At 46.0% G+C, this 22,863-nt stretch overlaps 1 protein-coding gene across 1 annotated transcript in view; it reads right to left on the bottom strand.

Annotated features, from left to right (window-relative positions):
• Positions 1-3,468: 3,468 nt before the first annotated feature.
• The window catches only part of LOC115652851 (C-type lectin domain family 4 member F-like), a 218,493-nt gene continuing 199,098 nt past the window's right edge, over positions 3,469-22,863 (bottom strand). The window contains exons 7-8 of the mRNA XM_030565431.1: positions 5,033-5,191; positions 3,469-3,508 (exon numbers count right to left, since the gene is read on the bottom strand). Coding sequence (XP_030421291.1) covers positions 3,469-3,508; positions 5,033-5,191 — 199 coding nt within the window. The remainder of the gene's footprint in view (positions 3,509-5,032; positions 5,192-22,863) is intronic.

Below are 22,863 nucleotides of genomic sequence, written 5' to 3'. Positions count from 1 at the left end.
TTCCTGTTTCCTTAGGCTCAACCCTCCCTATCCAGCATCTGTCATCTGGGAGGTTTGATCTTCCCATAAAGGGTCCCACCCACCTTGAATAACAAGGAATCAGTCATGATAAGGTGAAAGACAAATGAAGTGTATTGAGGGATTGGTTTACAATTAATGGGGCAAAGAAAAGGAGGGAGTAAACCTTTAAATTATGTAAGACAGTGATTTTCCCAAAATAAACCCCATAAACAGGTAAGTAAACCCCTTAATAGAAACCTCCTTCTATAGATCAAGTGTTGATTGTTGCCTGAGACCTCAATCCTCCGGCTAGTTGAAAGCCATTGGAGAGGAGCTCCAGGGAGTCCCTTGATGCTCCTTTGGGTCTGTAGAAGAGCAGATGGTCCATCGGGAACAGCAGCTGAAGGTGGGTGATGGTAGGTGGGATGTGGCTGTCTGTCTGTCTCTTCTCCTTGCAGTGATGTCAAAGTAGAAGCAGAGCTGTGGAAGGAAAACCCGAGCCCCCTCTACCACTAGGATGGGGAGGTGAGTGCAAGTCAGACCCTCACTGTCACTCAGATGGACAGCAGCTGAGCAGTGCTCGAGGCAGACTTATAGAATCTGGCCTGAGAAACCCCATGGAAGGAGCAGAAAACCCCTTTTGGGAAACCTTGCTAGAAAAGGCGGTAAAAACCAGTTCTGTCCTGAAGCTGTTTATCACTTCTGAGGAGAAATAAAAGGCGCAAAAACTGCGATCAGCTGGATCACATGGGCACAAACTCCATGTTGAAAATCAATATGGGGTCCTGAAATTATACCAAACATACAAAATGGACATAACCCAACAATCCCCTCCTAGGAGGAGTTATAGTGATAAGCATAACTACTACAAACTACATATAGAACAGATACTTAAACTAACAATCCCAAGGCATTAATATCAAATGGTACCTTTGGTGTCCTCTTACCGTTTCCTTTTTATACATACAGAAGCCAATAACTAACATAATCAGATATAGTCATAATCAGTTATAACAAGTATTTTATTCCAATTACTGATAGTAAAAGACAAAAGCCATCGCTTTGTGACTGCACAAAGCCTATCTGAAGAACACCCCACCCCTTGACTTTTCCACTTTTATCTGTCGGTTTGATGATTTCATCTAAAATGCTATTTGGGTCCTTGGCCTCTGTCATTTTCTCCACCAATTCTTCCCCTAGAGCTAAATGTTCCTGGTTTAAACAGAGGCACTGCAGTGCGTATCCCAACGTGGTGATGATATTTAACACACTCTGCAAAGACAAACTACTGCTATTTTCTTTTATTTTACAGTTTACAGCCGTGATGCCTCTGACCGGGGGAATCAATAGCGCACCCAGGACAATCTTCATTTTGTTTCTCTCTCTGGCAGTGCTTGATGATTCTGTGCACAGCTGCTCGCACCATTGCACACATCATGGTTTTACGGTTATGAACTTGCACAGGCTTAATACCAAATTTCTTCCTCAACTTTAGATAGTACAGGCCTATAGAATAAGCATCCCCCGTGCTTCAGCATTCTGTCGAGCATCTGGCTTTGGGTCTGGGCCAAAACAGATTGGGCCCAATCCACTTAGCCCTTCGGAGCTGTCGGTGTCCAGAACCAGAGAGTCCTCTGAAGAATCATCGCTCAGCTGCTGAAAAATGTACAGTAAGAAATACGTGTAAGGCATCTTTGTACTTTTTCATAACATGCTTTTAAAACCTTTTACACCATGTGTCAAGGGACCCCTTCTGCATGCAGCTTTTAGAAACAACAAACAACAACAAATGCAATATGTCTCTGCAGGCTGATCCAAAAGGCTCTAGCCAACCGAGCACCAGTGATCGGGTCCCTGCCAAACCATCCCTTGAACGTTCTTACATACAACTGTCAAAGTCAGACTTAATTCATTCTACTTCTACAATATACTTCATTCTACTTTCACACAACATACCAGTGCCTCATCTCCGTACAACCCTTTGTTTGATTCGTTTGGGCTCTCCTGGCCGGGGTCCGGAGTCTCAAACAAATCTTGGCCCAGCGATCTGGCCTCATGTTTCTCCACCGCGTCGTTCTTGTGGGTACAGGCATCATTAGCTATCCCTGTTTCCCCGCTCCCATGACCCATCTCAAACACTCTTCAGGTCCCATAGCAGCGACCGTAGAACGTCTCTTCACGACAGGGCTAGGACTGCCGGTGTTGGCCAGGGCCTTCTAGGTGCAGCCATCTTTCGTCATCAGACCTGTTTAAAGAGAAGCTCCTCCTTATCTTATCTTACCTCTGATCCACTGGCTCACAAAGGCTGTTTTTGCTAACAGGGGCTTTGCTGAAGAAGCACGCTGCTTGAAATTGTCCAAACTAAAAAGTGACCAATGTTAGTCTAAAACATAGGGGAAAACTCTTTTATCATTACAAATTACTTTCATAAACAGGTTCGCTGTGTTTTTAACCCTGGGATGTTTCTGCATGCACACTTTTTACTGAAATGTAAACGTGCTAAATGAAGGAATGTGTCTTCAGATAGGCTTCTCTTTTCAAGCGTTTATTCCTTTACAAAACTTAATATCACTTTTCACTTGTATTTGTTAAAAAGTGGGGGAAGAAGCAACCTTCTTATCTCTGATCCACTGACTCACAGATGCTTCTTTTGCTAACAGTGGCTTTGCTGAAAAAGCATGTGTCACGGAGTGTGGGGGAGATAGGGCCCTGCACCCCCCTCTTCCTGCAATTCACCATGACTCTGAGTTAGCCAGCCAATAAAACAGAAGGTTTATTAGACGACAGGAATGCAGTACAAAACACAGCTTGTAGGTACAGAAAACAGGACCCCTCAGTGAGGTCCATCTAGGGAGGCAGGGAGTCCAGACCCCAGTTCTGGGCCTCCCTCCATTTCCCCAGCCAGCTCCAAACTAAAACTCCCGCCAGCCATCCCAACCACCCACCCATCCCAGCCCCTTCTCCAGCCTTTGTCCAGTTTCCCAGACAGAAGGTGTCACCTGGCCCCCACTCCCTTCTGGGCTCAGGTTACATGCTCATGTATCATCCCTTAAGTGAAGTCACACCCTGATGTTCCACCACCATCCAGCACCAATGCAGACAGTACCAGTAAACCCCCCACACAACATTACCAGGTCAATACTCATCCACTCACTGCTCCATCACACCGCACTGCTTCAAATTGTCCTTACTAAAAATGATCGACATAAGTCTAAAACAGAGGGGAAAACTTTTTTATCACTATAAATTACTTTTATAAACAGGATCTCTGTGTTTTTAACACTGGGATGTTTCTGCACACTCACTTTTTATTGAAATGCATATTCAAAAGTGCTAAGTAAGGGATGTGTCTTCATATAGGCTTGTCTTTTAAAGTGTTTATTGCTTTACAAGACTTCATATGTCTTTCACTTCTATTTGTTAAAAAGGTGGGGGGAGAAGCAGCCTTCTTCTCTCGGATCCACTGGCTCACGGACACTGTTTTTGCTGCTGCTTCAAATTGTCCTCACTGAAAGCAGAGGGAAAAGCTTTTACAAACTTTTTGTTAGCAAGGCTTTGTGGGTTTAAGCCTCGGGTATTTCTGCATGCTCATTTTTTATCAAAACACAAGCAAAAGTGCTAAATAAAGGGCTGTCTCTTCATACAGGCTTGTCTTTTCAAGTGATTATTCCTTTACAAAACTTAATATCACTTTTTACATGCTTTTGTTAAAAAGTGGGGTGGGGGCGGGAAAGCTGCCTTCTTATCTGATCCACTGACTCACCAGACGCTATTTTTGCTCACAGCGGCTTTGCTGCCACTTCAAATTGTCCTCACTAAAAAATGACCAATGTTAGTCTAAAACATAATGGAAAACTTTTAAAAACTGTTTGTTACTAAGGGCTTATGGTTTTAACCTTTATGAAAGCCCCTATGTAAAAGGGCAACATGGCGGGAAAGATGCTTGGGATCTGTTTTTTTAACTAAAAATAAGGCAGTTAAAGGGGGTGGGGGAAGGGGATGGCTCTTGTTTAAAAACCTTAGGACTATCAGATTGGTTCAGGAAAATGTACTTTATGACCCAGCTGTAGAACAGCATCTGATTGGTCTGATCCAAAGGTGGCGACAACTATCCTGAGGGGCTGTGAACCTGGGAAGTTGCCTCTTTCTTCAGGAACAGTTGGAAGGGTAAGATCTCTCTCTTTCGCTCTCTCTCTCTCTCTCTCTCTTTCAGACTCAAGCATGTGCTGTTTATCTTTGCCATTTGCAAAGGGACTTTCTTTTCCCTTTTCCTGTCCTGTTCTCTCTTTAACCTACCTTTATATGTTTCTCTTTTATTTATCTCTTTTTAAATGCTCTTTTCTTAACCGATCCTTGTATTTAATAGTTTAAATGGTTCTTTCTTAACTAACCTTTAAATTTTTACCATGAGCTTACTAAATAGTCTCTGCCTTAGTAAATGCCCTGTTTTGCCATGTGTTCTTTTTTAACCTATTTTTCAATATTATTTAATATTTTTAAATGCTCTTTCTTAACCTCCCCTATATTTAATACACCTTTTACATTTCTCTCAAATATTTTTATTCTTTAATCACATCCCAAACTAGTCCTTGAATCTATTCTTCCAAACTATCCCTTTATAAACAAAAATCTTTATTTTCTTTAAGTTATCTTTCTAATCTTTAATAACACATCAGTCTCGGCCTTTAAAATCATTTCTCCTTACTAAACCTAACCAAACAATCTTTCTTTTCTTTTCCCCCCTCTAACACTTACCAAAGCTTTCTTTTATTAACCTTTAAGCTCTCTCACTCTCTTCTTTCAACTTTTTTCTCTAAACAATCAACCAAATGTTTCAGAGCACAAGCACGTAACATTTCCCCGTATACAAACAATAAATAATCAAACTTTTTTTTTTCAAAATGGCCAGCAGCACCAAACCTTCACAGCAAAAGAAACGAGAATGGAGGGTGGGACATAAGTCCTAAATGGGGTGTGGAAACCAGTTAAAAAATACATGGTGATGAATACTAGCGAGGTATATACTACTCACAACCCAGCCTGTCCATGGACCTGCTTACAAATCCACCTGAAAAGCAGAGTGCAGTTGGCATCATTCCACAAATTCCGGTTGATTGGATACATGTCAACACAGTCTTCTCTGCTTCCTATCTTCTGATCCCAGTTGTCTGGCTGATTGTGCACCCAGAACCTACGGATCAGAGTGTTAATGTCTCAGAGGAGAACCACAGCCAGTTCCTGAGCTCAGTTCTGCTCTGTGGACTCTGTTGTTGGCAGGGGAACAAGACACCCAGCAGTGACGTTGTGAAGCGATGCACCCCCCCCCCCCGGCCACCGCTCAGAGTTCTCCACAGCTCTTGTGACCATGGTAACGAAGGGCTTCTGATGGCCGGGAGTAGCAACTGCCCTGCGCCTGACAGGCCAGCAAAGAGCCAAAGTCAGTGTGTGGCTCCAAATGCTGAGCAGCAGCAACTCGGATCTCATTGCCCAGAACCAGAGCAGGTGGCACAGCACGTCCCAGGCACCCCCGAGATGGGAACGCAGGAACGGGAAGAGAGGGCAGCGGGGGTCAGTCAGTAACTTCTCCCTGGTCCTGCTTACGGGCCTCGCCCACAGCCCACTGAGGTCACTGCACCGACTGCAGCTGGCTCCGGCCATGTCCCCGGCCCCACAGCCTCCCCTTGCCCAGCCCGACAGAGGGGAGAGCGCAGGGCAGTCCCAAGGAGAGCGGGAACCTGCCTCATCCCACGACTTCCATTCTTGTGAAAAGTAATAGAGGTTCTCACCGTAAAACCTCCAGCCCCTGGAGAGCTTTTTCTGCACGTCACCTAGGAGCAGAGACTGTGGTGAGACACCGGGCTTGTCATGGTATAATTCCCCAATCTGAACCTTAGAGTCCAAAAGATGGGGTACCAGCATGAATTCCTCTAAGCTTAATTACCAGCTTAGATCTGATAAGCTGCCACCACCCAAGAATATAGTGTTTTGGGGCACTCTGGTCCCCCCAAAAACCTTCCCTGGGGAGCCCAAGACCCAAATTCCTTGAGTCTCACAACCAAGGAGAATAAACCATTTCCCCTCCCCCTCCTTTCTTCCTCCCAGATCTTTCCCGCCCTGTGTACACTAGGAGATCACCGTGATTCAAACTCCTTGAATCACAACACAGAGAAATCAGGTTTTTTCTCCCCCCTCTCTCCCCCTCCCAGGCTTTCCCTCCCTGGGCTATCCTGGAGAGATAGACAGATTTAAGCTCCATGAATCTAAAACAAAGGGATTCCACCTTTCCCCTGCTCCCTTCTCTCTTCGTGTCTCCCACCAATTCCCTGGTAAGTACAGACTCAATTCCCTTGAGCCTCAACAAGGGTTAAAAATCAAACAGGTCTTAAAAAGCAAAACTTTTAATAAAAAGAAAGAAAAAAAAGTAAAAGTTGTCTCTGCAATTTAGATGGTAAAAGTTACAGGGTCTTTCAGCTTAAGACACTAGAGAGAAGCCTCCTCCCAGCAAAATACAATTTAAAATACTTCCAGCAAAATACACATTTGCAAATACAGAAAACAATCAAAAGACTATAACCGCCTTTTCTACTTAATACTCACTATTTTCAATATATATGAGACTGTAGCAGGGAGATTGGCAAGAAACCTGGTTGCACGTCTAGTCCCTTTCAGGACCCAGAGAGAACAAAGCATAACCCAAAAAACACAAACAAAGGCCTCCCTCCACCGAGATTTGAAAGTATCTTGTTTCCTGATTGGTCCTCTGGTCAGGTGTATCCGGTTCACTGTTTGTTAACCCTTTTACAGGTAAAAGAGACATTAACCCTTAACTATCTGTTTATGACAGGGCTAAAGTCACAGGGACAAACGCAGGGAGCCCAGAGTTTCTAGTGCTGCATTTCCCCTGCCCTTCAGCTGCCCCCAGCCCAGGGAACTTCTGAATCCTGATTCTCCAGCATCACAATAAGTATCTTCTGTGTCATATGATGGATCCCAAAGAGCGCTGCAGAAAGCAGACACCACGGGGTCACTCCCACAGCACTGAAATGCAGCTGCATCTGGGCTGGAGCATGGGCGCTGGTCCCAGTGCAGAGCAGCACGGCTGTAATGGGAAAGGGGAGACTCACAGTTCAGCTGAGCTGGCAGGGGGAGTTCAGATGGGGGTGAATGTAGCTGCCCAAGGTGGAACATCCCCTAATTCTGAACCAACAATTTTCATTGATCATAAGTGGTGAAGGTCTTGGGTCTTTTCACTTTGGCACATCCCCGAACACCCTGCCGGGGGCACTGGCTCAGCGATGGTTCTGAAAGTAACGCCCCATACGCTGAAATGCCAGGAGCACTTTTTGTCTGTGAGCCGACAGGTTTGGAGCGTCTAAGAAGAGCTGATAGCTGGTGCTCCCATTAGGCTAACGAGGCCTAGGGTGTAATTTAACTCCACACTGATCACCACGGTGTGGGCACAGGTGCAGCCACCGGTGATTTTCAATGGAAGAGAACTCGGTGCTGGAGAAAGTCGCTGTGTTGTCAGCCTGGGAGCCTGAAATCCTCCGTTCATCCTCAGCACCAGCAGAAACGGCACCAGCCAGCACTGCAGCTAGTACTTACTGCAGCGACCTTGCACTGCTGCTCGCGCTGCACTGACGTTGTCCAGCCGGATCTGGATTTCTCCATACGCTGCACTGACATTACCCAGCTGGGCTTTCAGCAGCCGGACTCCTGCCTGTGCTTCATCCAATAGCTGCAGACCTAGAAGAAAGTCACAGCGACGTCAGTGGAGATGCAGAACACTTGATTATCAGCACGTGCAGTAGAGCAGCACCTGCAGGCCCCTGTGTGCCAGGCGCTGTACGGACAGGAGGGGACAGTCCCTGCTCTCAACAGCTCACAGTCAAAATTGACTCGAGGTGGGAGAAATAAAGGATGATTACCCTGCAGGGGAACTGAGGTGCAGGGAGAGGTGCCCAAGGTCACACAGGAAGTTTGCAGCAGAGCTGAGAATTACCCCCAGCTCTCCTGAATTCTAGCCCTGTCCCCCCAATCTCCCCAGCCACCTCTTCCCAATCGCTCCCACCTTGTGAGCTGTGAGTGGGTCCCCTGCAGCATGGGGCAGACCTGGGGGTGCAAGAACATCCATGGCTCCGAGCCCTGGCCCTGGGCTCCAGGCCGGGATTTTGAACAGCCCAGCGTTCAGGCGAGTTCTGTGCCAGGGTTCAGTTCAGGCCCATTTTCTGACTGGACGCTGAATAACCGGATCCATGGAGGGGTTTGTATGTGCAGCCCTGTGCCAGACAGACAGACACTTGTGAGATGTGACACAAGGGGGCGCTCTGCCCCCAGCAATGGGACTGTGGCAGGTACCCAAATTATTGGAGCTGCACAGGGGGGGCTCAGGGACTGGGGGGCAAATTGAGACCCATGAGTGCAGCTCCACTGACGTCCTGCCTACACCAGGGTCTGAATTCGGCCCTGTATGTCTCATGAGCTGCATCCGTCTTTCCCGCCAATGCAACCCTGACAATACAGGGGCCAAGGTGAAAACTACGGAGCGAAGGGAGCAACAGTGAAAGGACAGAAGATGTTGACCACTAGGCATCCTGCGTAGGAGCATGGGGGGATGCAGCCAGCCTGCCACTGCCAGGAAGGGAGCTAGGAGGGAGCCTGGAGCAGCCACCCGTCCCTGGGAACAGAGCCTCCGTTGGCAGAGGAAGGTGCAGAGCAGCAGCTCATTAGACAGGGGACAGGACCACCTGGCAGGGAAGTCTATGGAGGGGAGCAGGAGGATTCCAGGCACCCACCATCCCTATAGGCAGGAACTGACCCTCGTGCCTAAGACCCTCCTCCTGCGACTTACTGTCCAATCCCTCTGCTGACACATCCAAGGCGTCGTCAGGCTGCAGAGAGACTTGGAGCTTCTGCACCGCTTCTTCAACCGCTTGCAGCTTGCTCTGTGCCTGGAGATCTAGAAATCACATGTCTACAGGTCAGAGACTGAACCGAACTGTGGCTGGAGACCAGCCACGCCCAGAGAAGGAACATGCTCCGACCATGAGCCTGTTCTCTATGACTTCTTTTATTTTAATCTTGGACAGCTTCCCTCCTGAGGAGGGACACTGGCAAAGCCAGGGCCCCATTTGGAGCTCTTGGTTGGTTATGTTACACCGTCATAACTCCAGCATAACAGATTGAGATGAAATCTCAGGAAGAGACACCTCAGGGGGTCGTGGAAGCCCCTTCAAGGGAGGTTTTCAAAAGAAGGCTGGAGATGTCTGTTTGGGATGTTTCAGACACAGCAAATCTTGCATCTTGGCAGGGGTTAGACTAGATGCCCCTGCAGTCCCTTCTCACCCGATGGTTCTGGGATTCTATGACCTCATTTTCTTCTGTGTTTGTGCAGCACCTAGCGCTATGGAAAGCAGGACCTGGGTGCAGCTTCTGGGCACTGTGACTGGCTAAGTGCAAATCCTGATAGCTTCGTTCCTGGTGTGTCTCAGGGGCCTGTCTGCTAACTGGAGGCCCAGACCCTTAGAAGTGTTCAGGCCCCAAACTCCCAGTGATTTCAATGGAAACCGGGAGCCCAAATGCCTCTGAGGATCCGGGCTTGCAAGGCTAATGGCCTGGTGCTCAGATGGTGTCAATCTGACTTCAGAGGAGCTACTTTGATTTACACCTGCAGAGCATCTGTCTCTAAAAATCAGCCTTTCACTCCCTTAGCGCTGCAGGGCCAACATAGCGATGCCCCAGGCAACCAGCTTCTCTTCCAGCTTGTGCATCATCAGCAGACCTGTGATCTAAATGCTGTCTGCGATATCTTTCCTGCTTTCCATCCATCAGACATCTTTGGATCCTTTCACAGCAGTATCTGAGCACCTCACAGCCTTTAATATATTACTTAATGTCACACGACACTCCTGTGAAATAGAGAAGTCTCCTCCCCCTGTTTTACAGGTGGAGAACTGAGGCAGAGACAGGTCTCATAGACCTTACAGCCAGAAGGGCCCATCATGATCGTAACTGACCTCCTGCAGGCCACAGAACCTCGCCCACCCACTCCTGTAATAGTCCCATAACCTTTGGCTGAGTTACTGAAGTCCTCAAACCATGATCTAAAGCCTTCAAGTTACAGAGAATCCACTATTTACACTAATTCAGACCTGCAAGTGACCCACGCCCCAGGCTGCAGAGGACAGCAAAAAAACCCAGGGTCTCGCCAATCTGATTTTGGGGAAAATTCCTTCCCGATCCCATTGACAGGTGGATCAGGGCCCAGTTAAATGGGAGACTACAACAGGTCATGCTCAAAGGTGAACTGTCAGGCTGGAGGGAGGTTACTTGTGGAGTTCCTCAGGAATCAGGCTTGGAACAAATCTTATTTAACATTTTCATTAATGACCTTGGCACCAAAAGGGGGAATGCGCTAATGAAATCTGCAGATGACACAGAGTTGAGAGGTGTTGCCAGCGTGGAGGAGGACCGCAATACCATACGAGTAGAGCTGGACAACCTTGACCCCTGGAGTAGTAGAAATGGGATGAAATTCAGTAGTGCAAAGTGCAAGGTCATGCACGTAGGGATTAACAGCAATATTAATCCCCATCTTCTCCAAGTTGACTCATAATTTCCCATTTGGAACTGTATCAAATACCCTGAAATCCAGATAGATGAGATCTACCACATTTCCTTTGTCTAAAAAATCAGTTATCTTCTCAAAGAAAGAGAAGGCTGGTCTGGCATGATCTACCTTTTGTAAAATCATGTTATATTTCATCCCATTTACCATTAATCTCTATGCCACTAACTATTTTCTCCTTCCAAATTAGTTAAAAGACCTAGCATACAACTGAGCTCAGACTAAAAGGTCTATAGTTTCCCTGCACTTTCTGATCTCCAAGACGTGGCTTTCCTTGCTGATCCATCCCATCTTCTATTCTTTGTAGGATTTCTGCTGTCTCCTAATCATCTCTGTGAGATGCTTGTTCATCCAGCCTGATGCGCAACCCTTCCCTAGGAAGTTTTTCCCCTTGCTTGGGATGCAGGCTTCAGAGAGCTTCTGCAACTTGGACTGAAAGATATTCTAAGCGTCCTCCACTTTCAGATCCTTGAGTTCTTCAGCCCAGTCCATTCCCCTTGTTAATTGCCTTAATATTTTGAAGTTTCCCATTATAAAATCAAGGCCCCTACTTGCAGACCTAGTTTTGTTTATCCTTCTGTTTAGTTGAAACTGAATTAGCTCATGATCATGCGAACCAAGGTTGTCCCCTACAGCCAGTTCTTCTCTGGAGGCCCTCCCAACTCACCAACACTTAATCTAAAATAAGAACATAACATAACATAAGAACAGCCATACTGGGTCAGACCAAAGGTCCATTAAATTAAATAAAGGGAGATATCCTATCTCTAAAAGGGACCTTGAAAGGTCATTGAGTCCAGCCTGCTGCCTTCACTAGTGGGGCCAAGTACTGCCAGTGCTGCAGTGCTTCCCTCAAGGACTGAGCTCACAACTCTGGGTTTAGCAGGTCAATGCTCAAACCCCTGAGCTATCCTGGCCTCCCTATCTAGCCCTGTGTCTTGTCTTCCAACAGTGGCTAATGCCAGGTGCTCACTAACAGACAATGATCAAGTGATCTCTCTCCTGCCATCCATCTCCATCCTCTGACAAACAGAGTCTAGGGACACCATTCCTTACCCATCCTGGCTAATAGCCATTTATGGACTTAACCTCCATGAATTTATCCAGTTCTCTTTTAAGCCCTGTTATAGTCCCAGCCTTCACAACCTTTTCAGGCAAGGAGTTCCACAAGTTGACTGTGCGCTGCATGAAGAAGAACTTCCTTTTATTTGTTTTAAACCTGCTGCCTATTAATCTCATTTGGTGACCCCCAGTTCCTGTATTATGGGAATAAGTAAATAACCTTTCCTTATCCACTTTCTCCACATCACTCATAATTTTATATATCTCTATCATATCCCCCCTTAGTCTCCTCTTTTACAGGCTGGAAAGTCCTAGCCTCTTTAATCTCTCCTCATACGAGACCCTCTCCAAACCCCTGATCATTTTTGTTGCCCTTTTCTGAACCTTTTCTAGTGCCAGTATATCTTTTTTGAGATGAGGAGACTACATCCGTACGCAGTATTCAAGATGTGGGCGTACCGTTGATTTATATCAGGGTAGTAATATATTCTCTGTCTTATTCTCTATCCCTTTTTTAATGATTCCTAACATCCTGTTTGCTTTTTTGACCACCTCTACACAAATAGCATCACCTCTTCTTGGGATTTTTAGCCTGTGGAAGGCCTTTAAGAACCTGCAGCCTGCTTGAATCAACATTTAGAGTGAGAATCTGAAAAGCGACCCTCCCTAAATCAGGAGTGACTCTAGTGCCAGGCAGGCATCCTGTCAGAGAGGTCTGGGAGCAGGATTTCCCCCCTGCCTAAGCATTTCTTGAGAGGGAAGTTTAGGGGTTATGAAGTCCAGGCCCAAAGGAGTATTTTTAAGTGAGAAAAGAAAACTGAAACAACTTTTGAAATATGAATACAACGAGGCAGTGAAATGAGGGGAAATAATTCTTTGCAGGAGAAAAGTGGGGCTGACAGCAGCAGTGTGCTCAGAAGGGCCTTTCTACAGCATCCCAGGATGCTGGGCTCCTCCCTGCAAGGCAGCCAAGGGGCGAATCACAGGGCAAAGCCCGAAGACTGTGTCTCCCCTGCACATTAAAGGGAGAAGACTAGAGCTGCATTCGAGCCAGGATCTATGTGTAGACAGAAGTAAGTGTGCTCGGTGTGCTCTGGATTTGGTCTCCCCAAGGTGAACGGCAGCTGCTTGCAGACACAAAACTCTCAGATTCTCGTCTCCCTGAAAGTCTCAGCCTGCCGCACCCGCTGCCTGTCTGATCTGGGCCTCAGCCATTAGCTCGCGCCGCTAGTGCTGTGGGAGGTGCCAAAGTACAAAAGACCCGAGACCTTCACCACTTATGATAAACGAAAATTGTTGATACAAAACCAGGAGATCTTCTACCTTGGGCAGCTACATTCCCCATCCTGAATTTTCCCTCCCAGCTCAGCTGAACAGTGAGTCTCCCCTTTCCCATTACAGCCATGCTGCTCTGCACTGGGACCAGCGCCCATGCTCCAGCCCAGATGCAGCTGCATTTCAGTGCTGGGGGAGTGACCCCATGGTGTCTGCTTTCTGCAGAGCTCTTTGGGATCCTTCCTTGGGCCATGAAAGTTACTTATTGTGAGCTGGAGAATCAGGATTCAGAAGTTTCCTCGTCTGGGGGCAGCTGAAGAGCAGGGGAAATGCAGGACTAGAAAACCTGAGCTCCCTGCGTGTGTCCCTGTGACTTTAGCCCGGGCGTCTCACCTCAGTCTCTGCTCTTAGGTGATGTGCTGACAAAGCTCTCCAGGGGATGGAGGTTTTACGGTGAGAACCTCTATTACTTTTCACAAGAAAGGAAGTCGTGGGATGAGGCAGGTTCCCGCTCTCCTTGGGACTGCCCTGCGCTCTCCCCTCTGTCGGGCTGGGCAAGGGGAGGCTGTGGGGCCGGGGACATGGCCGGAGCCAGCTGCAGTCGGTGCAGTGACCTCAGTGGGCTGTGGGCGAGGCCCGTAAGCAGGGCCAGGGAGAAGTTACTGACTGACCCCCGCTGCCCTCTCTTCCCGTTCCTGCGTTCCCATCTTGGGGGTGCCTGGGACGTGCTGTGCCACCTGCTCTGGTTCTGGGCACTGTGGCAAAGCTCTGACCTTGCCCCCATGGATCCTGCGCTTCTGGGCTGTTTAAGCGAGCCTCAGTGGCTCACTGTGACCCTCCACGTAGCCCTTCTCTCTCCAGGGCCAGGGTTACAGTCTACTGAGCCCTTTTCATCATAGGCCAGCAAGGAGGTGGAGAGAACTCCCACAGTCTCTGCTGTCCCTGGGGGCTTATTTCAGAACAGTTTAGCCTCCTGTCCTGATAGGGGCCTGACTTCCCCTCCCAGGAGATGTTCCTGTAGTGGTGGGTTGGGGGGAACCCAGGCCCACCCTCTACTCCGGGTTCCGGCCCAGGGACCCTAATGGCAGCAGCTGTTGGCAGCCAACCTTTCACTGCCAGAGTTGCTGCATTTCCCTGGGCCACTTCTCCACAGCTCTCCTGCCTTTCCCTTCTTCACCCTAACCTTAGGGATCCTTTAACGATGGTTTGAGGGTGTCTTCATTAACCAGCCCTTCAGCCGCACTTCCTCTCCTCTAGCTCCCTGGCTCTCCCCTGCCGGACTGGAGTGAGCCCTTTTTACAGTATCAGCAGGGCCTTAATAGAGTCAGGTGGTCACATTAACTTACTAGCCTCACCTGACTCTTTGCAGGTTAATTAGGCCTTGTCTACACCACAAAGTTGCAGCGCTGGTGAGGGGGTTACAGCCCTGCAACTTAGGAGGTGTACATATCTGCAGGGCATTACCAGCGCTGCAACTCCCTGTTTGCAGCGCTGGCCGTACACCCGGTCGAGCCTCGGGTGTAGAGGATCCAGCGCTGGATAACCAGCGCTGGTCATCAGGTGTAGACACTCACCAGCGTTTTTCTTGACCTCCGTGGAATAAGCAGGTATCCCAGCATACCTGAGGAAGCCTCTCTGGTAATCAAGCAGGTCTCCTTCCCCGCGGTTTGCTCTCGCGTTCCCCGAACCCCCCTGCAAACCGCGGGGAAGGAGACCTGCTTGCACGGGGGTTCGGGGAACGCGAGAGCAAACCGCGGGGAAAGAGACCTGCTTGCAGGGTGGTTCGGGGAACGCGAGAGCAAACCGCGGGGAAGGAGACCTGCTTGCAGGGGGTTTGGGGAACGCGAGAGCAAACCGTGGGGAAGGAGACCTGCTTGCAGGGGGGCTCGGGGAACACCAGAGCAAACCGCGGGGAAGGAGACCTGCTTGCAGGGGGGTTTGGGGAACGCGAGAGCACACCGCGGGGAAAGAGACCTGCTTCCCCGCGGTTTGCTCTTGCGTTCCCCGAACCCCCCTGCAAGCAGGTCTCCTTCCCCGCGGTTTGCTCTCGTGTTCCCCGAACCCCCCTGCAAGCCGCCCAACAGCGCTGCAGCGTGGCCACATCTAACACCACTTGCAGAGCTGGTTGCTGTAAGTGTGGCCACTCTGCAGCGCTGGCCCTATACAGCTGTACTAATACAGCTGTAACAACCAGCGCTGCAAAATTGTAGATGTAGACATACCCTTAGAGTCATGTGTTCTCAATAGCCTGGAGCAGCCCCTGCTCTGGTCAGTCAGGGAACAGAAAACTGTTAATCCAGTGGCCAGTATATCTGCCTTCGGTTATTCTGCTGTACCCAACTGGCCTGGGTCTATCACTGCACTGAGATGTGAGTTGCTGCTGCTCAGCATTTGGAGCCACACACTGACTTTGGCTCTTTGCTGGCCTGTCAGGCACAGGGCAGTTGCTACCCCCAGCCGTCAGAAGCCCTCCATTACCATGGCCACAAATGCTGTGGAGAACTGTGAGGGGTGGCCGGGGGGTGCATCGCTTCACCGCGTCACTGCTGGGTGTCTTGTTCCCCTGCCAACAACAGAGTCCACAGAGCAGAACTGAGCTCAGGAAAGTTGGCTGTGGTTCTTCACTGAGACATTAACACTCTGATCCGTAGGTTCTGGGTGCACAATCAGCCAGACAACTGGGATCAGAAGATAGGAAGCAGAGAAGACTGTGTTGACATGTATCCAATCAACCGGAATTTGTGGAATGATGCCAACTGCACTCTGCTTTTCAGGTGGATTTGTAAGCAGGCCCGTGGACAGACTGGGCTGAGAGTAGTATATACCTCGTTAGTATTCATCACCATGTATTTTTTAACCGGTTTCCACACCTGATTTAGGACTTATGTCCCGCTCTCCGTTCTCGTTTCTTTTGTTGTGAAGGTTTGGTGCCGTTGGCCATTTTGAAAAAAAAAAGTTTGATTATTTATTGTTAGTATAGGTGGAATGTTGCGTGCTTGTGCTCTGAAACATTTGGTTGATTGTTTAGAGAAAAAGGGTGAAAGAAGAGAGTGAGAGAGCTTAAAGGTTAATAAAAGAAAGCTTTGGTAAGTGTTAGAGTGGGAAAAAGGAAAGAAAGATTCTTTGGTTATGTTTAGTAAGAAGAGATGATTTTAAAGGCCTAGATTGATGTGTTATTAAAGAATAGAAAGAGAAATTAAAGAAAAATAAAGATTTTTGTTTTTAAAGGGATAGTTTGGAAGAATAGAGGCAAGGATTAGTTTGGGATATTATTAAAGAATAAAAATATTTGCGAGAAATGTAAAAGGTGTATTAAATATAGGAGAGGTTAAGAAAGAGCATTTAAAAATATTAAATAATATTGAAAAGTAGGTTAAAAAGAACACATGGCAAAACAGGGCATTTACTAAGGCAGAGACTATTTAGTAAGCTCACGGTAAAAATTTAAAGGTTGGTTAAGAAAGAATCATTTAAACTATTAAATACAAAGATCGGATAAGAAAAGAGCATTTAAAAAGAGATAAATAAAAGAGAAACATAGGTTAAAAGAGAGAACAGGACAGAAAAAGGGAAAAGAAAGCCCCTTTGCAAATGGCAAAGATAAACAGCACGTGGTTGAGTCAGAGAGAGAGAGAGAGAGAGATCTTACCCTTCCAACTGTTCCTGAAGAAAGACGCAGCTTCCCAGGTTCACAGCCCCTCAGGATAGTTGTCTCCACCTTTGGATCGGACCAATCAGATGCTGTTCTACAGCTGGGTCATAAAGTACATTTTCCTGAACCAATCCGATAGTCCTAAGGTTTTTAAACAAGAGCCATCTCCCTCTCCCACCCCCTTTAACTGCTTTATTCTTAACTAAAAAAACAGATCCCAAGCATCTTTCTTTTCATGTTGCCTTTTTACATAGGGGCTTTCATAAAGGTTAAAACCATAAGCCCTTAGTAACAAACAATTTTTTAAAGTTTTCCATTATGTTTTAGACTAACATTGGTCATTTTTTAGTGAGGACAATTTGAAGTGGCAGCAAAGCCACTGTGAGCAAAAATAGTGTCTGGTGAGTAAGTGGATCAGAGATAAGAAGTCAGCTTCCCCCCCCCACTTTTTAACAAAAACATGTAAAAGTGATATTCAGTTTTGTAAAGGAATAATCACTTGAAAAGACAAGCCTGTATGAGGAGACAGCCCTTTATTTAGCACTTTTGCTAGTGTTTTGATAAAAAATGAGCATGCAGAAACAGCCCAGGGTTAAACCCACAAACTCTTGCTAACAAAAAGTTTTTAAAAGCTTTTCCCTCTGCTTTTAGTGAGGACAATTTGAAGTAGCAGCAATAACAGTGTCCGTGAGCCAGTGGATCTGAGAGGAGAAAATTGCTTCTTCCCCCACTTTTTTAAGAAATAGAAGTGAAAGACATATGAAGTCTTGAAAAGGAATAAACACTTCAAAAGACAAGCCTATATGAAGACACGTCCCTTATTTAGCACTTTTGAATATGCATTTCAATAAAAAGTGAGTGTGCAGAAACATCCCAGTGCTAAAAACACAGAGAACCTGTTTATAGAAGTAATTTTTAGTGATAAAAAAGTTTTCCCCTCTGTTTTAGACTAATGTTGGTCATTTTTTAGTAAGGACAATTTGAAGCAGTGTGGTGTGACGGAGTAGTGAGTATTGACCTGCTAATTTTGCGTGGGGGGTTACTGGTACTGTGTGCATTGGTGCTGGATGGTGGTGGGACATCAGGGTGTGACTTCACTTAAGGGATGATACATGAGCATGTAACGTGAGCCCAGGAGGGAGTTGGGGCCAGGTGACACCTTCTGTCTGGGAAACTGGACAAAGGCTGGAGAAGGGGCTGGGGTGGGTGGGATGGCTGGAGGGAGTTTCAGTTTGGAGCTGGCTGAGGAAATGGAGGGAGGCCCAGAACTGGAGTCTGGGCTCCCTGCCCCCAAGATGGACCTCACTGAGGGGTCCTGTTTTCTGTACCTACAAGCTCTGTTTTGTACTGCATTCCTGTCGTCTAATAAACCTTCTGTTTTACTGGCCGGCAAACTCAGAGTCATGGTGAATTGCAGGAAGAGGGGGGTGCAGGGCCCTATCTCCCCCACACTCCGTGACACATGCTTTTTCAGCAAAGCCACTGTTAGCAATAAAAGCAGCTGTGAGTCAGTGGATCAGAGATAAGAAGGTTGCTTCTTCCCCCGCTTTTTAACAAATACAAGTGAAAAGTGATATTAAGTTTTGTAAAGGAATAAACGCTTGAAAAGAGAAGCCTGTCTGAAGACACATTCCTTCATTTAGCACGTTTACATTTCAGTAAAAAGTGTGCATGCAGAAACATCCCAGGGTTAAAAACACAGCGAACCTGTTTATGAAAGTAATTTGTAATGATAAAAGAGTTTTCCCCTATGTTTTAGACTAACCTTGGTCACTTCTTAGTTAGGACAATTTCAAGCAGCGTGCTTCTTCAGCAAAGCCCGTTAGCAAAAACAGCCTTTGTGAGCCAGTGGATCAGAGGTAAGATAAGATAAGGAGGAGCTTCTCTTTAAACAGGTCTGATGACGAAAGATGGCTGCACCTAGAAGGCCCTGGCCAACACCGGCAGTCCAGCCTGTCGTGAAGAGACGTTCTGTGGTCGCTGCTATGGGACCTGAAGAGTGTTTGAGATGGGTCATGGGAGCGGGGAAACAGGGATAGCTAATGATGCCTGTACCCACAAGAATGACGTGGTGGAGAAACATGAGGCCAGACCGCTGGGCCGAGATTTGTTTGAGACTCCGGACCCCGGCCAGGAGAGCCCAAACGAATCAAACAAAGGGCTGTACGGAGATGAGGCACTGGTATGTTGTGTGAAAGTAGAATGAAGTATATTGTAGAAGTAGAATGAATTAAGTCTGACTTTGACAGTTGTATGTAAGAACGTTCAAGGGATGGTTTGGCAGGGACCCGATCACTGGTGCTTGGTTGGCTAGAGCCTTTTGGATCAGCCTGCAGAGACATATTGCATTTGTTGTCGTTTGTTGTTTCTAAAAGCTGCATGCAGAAGGGGTCCCTTGACACATGGTGTAAAAGGTTTTTAAAGCATGTTATGAAAAAGTACAAAGATGCCTTACACGTATTTCTTACTGTACGTTTTTCAGCAGCTGAGCGATGATTCGTCAGAGGACTCTCCGGTTCTGGACACCGACAGCTCCGAAGGGCTAAGTGGATTGGGCCCAATCTGTTTTGGCCCAGACCCAAAGCCAGATGCTCGACAGAATGCCGAAGCAGGGGGATGCTTATTCTATAGGCCTGTACTATCTAAAGTTGAGGGAGAAATTTGGTATTAACCCTGTGCAAGTTCATAACCGTAAAACCATGATCTGTGCAATGGTGCGAGCAGCTGTGCACAGAATCATCAAGCACTGCCTGAGAGAGAAACAAAATGAGGATTGTCCTGGGTGTGCTATAGATTCCCCCGGTCAGAGGCATCACGGCTGTAAACTGTAAAATAAAAGAAATTAGCAGTAGTTTGTCTCTGCAGAGTGTGTTAAATGTCACCACCATTTTGGGATATGCACTGCAGTGCCTCTGTTTAACCCAGGAACATTTAGCTCTAGGGGAAGAATTGGTGGAGAAAGTGACAGAGGCCAAGGACCCAAATAGCATTTTAGATGAAATCATCAAACTGACAGATAAAGGGAGGAAAGTCAAGGTGTGGGGTGTTCTTCAGATAGGCTTCATGCAATCACAAAGCGATGGCTTTTGTCTTTTACTATCAGTAAATGGAATAAAATACTTGTTATAACTTTCACAAAGTATCTTTCACTGCAATCTCACCATTTCTTAAAACTTTAACAGTGTTTAAAAGGCTAGGAAAAAAGTCTGTGTAAAAAACCAAGCAAACTGAAGGGGTGACCCTAGAGCATTGCTAAGGCAGACTATAGTGGGTGGATCACTGGCTAGCCTTACTGGTCTTATCTGCTTTAAAATGTAGAGAAAGCCACAGCTCCAGCCTGTGATGTATTATTTTAATAAAATCTATGGACCCAAACCAAACACAGGAGCTTGTTCCTGTGTCTCAGCACACGGGTTGCAAACATTTAAAAACAGAATATAAGAACATAAGAACGTCCGTACCGGGTCAGACCAAGGTCTATCTAGACCAGTATCTGTCTACCAACAGTAGCCAATGCCAGGTGCCCCAGAGGGAGTGAAGCTAACAGGCAATGATCAAGTGATTTCTCTCCTGCCATCCATCTCCACTCTCTGACAAACAGAGGCTAGGGACACCATCCTGGATAATAGCCTTTTATGGACTTAGCCACCATGAATTTATCCAGTTCCCTTTTAAACATTGTTATAGTCCCAGCCTTCACAACCTCCTCAGGCAAGGAGTTCCACAAGTTGACTGTGAGCTGCATGAAGAACTTCCTTTTATTTGTTTTAAACCTGCTGCCTATTAATTTCATTTGGTGACCCCTAGTTCTTGTATTATGGGAATAAGTAAATAACTTTTCCTTATTCACTTTCTCCACATCACTCATGATTTTATATACCTCTACCAGATCCCTCCTTAGTCTCCTCTTTTCCAAGCTGAAGAGACCTAGCCTCTTTAATCTTTCCTCACATGGGACCCTCTCCAAACCCCTAATCATTTTAGTCACCCTTTTCTGAACCTTTTCTAGTGCTAGAATATCTTTTTTGAGGTGAGGAGATCACATCTGTACTCATTATTTGAGATGTGGGCGTACCATGGATTTATATAAGGTCAATAATATATTCTCAGTCTTATTCTCTATCCCCTTTTTAATGATTCCTAACATCCTGTTTGCTTTTTTGACCGCCTCTGCACACTGCGTGGACATCTTCAGAGAACTATCCACGATGACGCCAAGATCTTTTTCCTGACTCGCTGTAGCTAAATTAGCTTCCATCATATTGTATGTATAGTTGGGGTTATTTTTTCCAATATGCATTACTTTACATTTATCCGCATTACATTTCATTTGCCATTTTGTTGCCCAATCACTTAGTTTTGTGAGATCTTTTTGAAGTTCTTCACAGTTTGCTTTGTTCTTAACTATCTTGAGCAGTTTAGTATCATCTGCAAACTTTGCCACCTCACTGTTTACCCCTTTCTCCAGATCATTTATGAATAAATTGAATAGGATTGGTCCTAGGACTGATCCTTGGGGAACACCACTAGTTACTCCTCTCCATTCTGAGAATTTACTATTAATTCCTACCCTTTGTTCCCTGTCTTTTAACCAGTTCTCAATCCATGAAAGGACCTTCCCTTTTATCTCATGACAGCTTAATTTACGTAACAGCCGTTGGTGTGGGATTTTGTCAAAGGCTTTCTGGAAATCTAAGTATACTATGTCCACTGGATCCCCCTTGTCCACATTTTTGTTGACCCCTTCAAAGAACTCTAATAGATTAGTAAGACACGATTTCCCTTTACAGAAACCATGCTGACTATTGCTCAACAGTTTATGTTTTTCTATGTGTCTGACAATTATATTCTTAACTATTGTTTCGACTAATTTGCCCGGTACTGACGTTAGACTTACCTGTCTGTAATTGCTGGGATCACCTCTTGGGCCCTTTTAAAATATTGGTGTTACATTAGCTAACTTCCAGTCATTGGGTACCAAAGCTGATTTAAAGGACAGGTTACAAATCTTAGTTAATAGTTCCAAAACTTCACATTTGAGTTCTTTCAGAACTCTTGGGTGAATGCCATCCGGTCCCGGTGACTTGTTAATGTTGAGTTTATCAATTAATTCCAAAACCTCCTCTAGTGACACTTCAGTCTGTGACAGTTCCTCAGATTTGTCACCTACAAAAGCCGGCTCAGGTTTGGGAATCTCCCTAACATCCTCAGCCGTGAAGACTGAAGCAAAGAATCCATTTAGTTTCTCCGCAATGACTTTATCGTCTTTAAGCGTTCCTTTTGTATCTCGATCGTCAAGGGGCCCCACTGGTTGTTTAGCAGGCTTCCTGCTTCTGATGTACTTAAAAAACATTTTGTTATTACCTTTGGAGTTTTTGGTTAGCCGTTCTTCAAACTCCTCTTTGGCTTTTCTTATTACACTCTTGCACTTAATTTGGCAGTGTTTATGCTCCTTTCTATTTGCCTCACTAGGATTTGACTTCCACTTTTTAAAGGAAGTCTTTTTATCTCTCACTGCCTTATCAGACATTCTGATAAGGCAACAGAAAAATTCAATCTAAAAGTCCTAAGAAAAAGAAAACTTAATATAACTTTCGCATGGATTTGTTAAAAAGTGGGGAGGAAAACAAACTTCTCTCTGATCCACTGATTTACAGAATAAGGGGAATATAAACTGGCTGTTACTAAGGTTCTGTGGTTTTCACTCTAGGGTGTTGCTGCATGCTCCTTTTTTTAAATTGAAACACACATATAAAAATGTTAAATAAAGGGCTCTGTCTTGATATAGGCTTGTCTTTTAAAGTGTTTTTTCTTTTACAAAACTTAATATAACTTTCACTTGTATTTATTAAAAAGTGGGGGAGGAAGCAGCCTTCTTATCTGTGATCCACTGGCTCACAGAGGCTGTTTTTGTTAACAGCAGCTTTGCTGCAAAAGCATAATATTTCAAATTGTCCTCACTGAAAAATGACCAATATTAGTCTAAAACATAGGGGGAAAGCTTTTAAAAACTGTTAGTTAGTAAGGGCTTATGGTTTAAACCTTTATTAATACACCTTTGTAAATGACAGGTTTCAGAGTAGCAGCCGTGTTAGTCGGTATCCGCAAAAAGAACAGGAGTACTTGTGGCACCTTAGAGACTAACACATTTATTTCAACATGAGCTTTCGTGAGCTACGAAAGCTCATGTTGAAATAAATGTGTTAGTCTCTAAGGTGCCACAAGTACTCCTGATCTTTCTGTGGAG

Source organism: Gopherus evgoodei, chromosome 5 (assembly GCF_007399415.2).
Source record: "Gopherus evgoodei ecotype Sinaloan lineage chromosome 5, rGopEvg1_v1.p, whole genome shotgun sequence".
Taxonomy (NCBI): Eukaryota; Metazoa; Chordata; order Testudines; family Testudinidae; genus Gopherus; species Gopherus evgoodei.
Note: the sequence above shows the minus strand (reverse complement) of the source record. Positions and strands in the feature narration are given on the sequence as shown.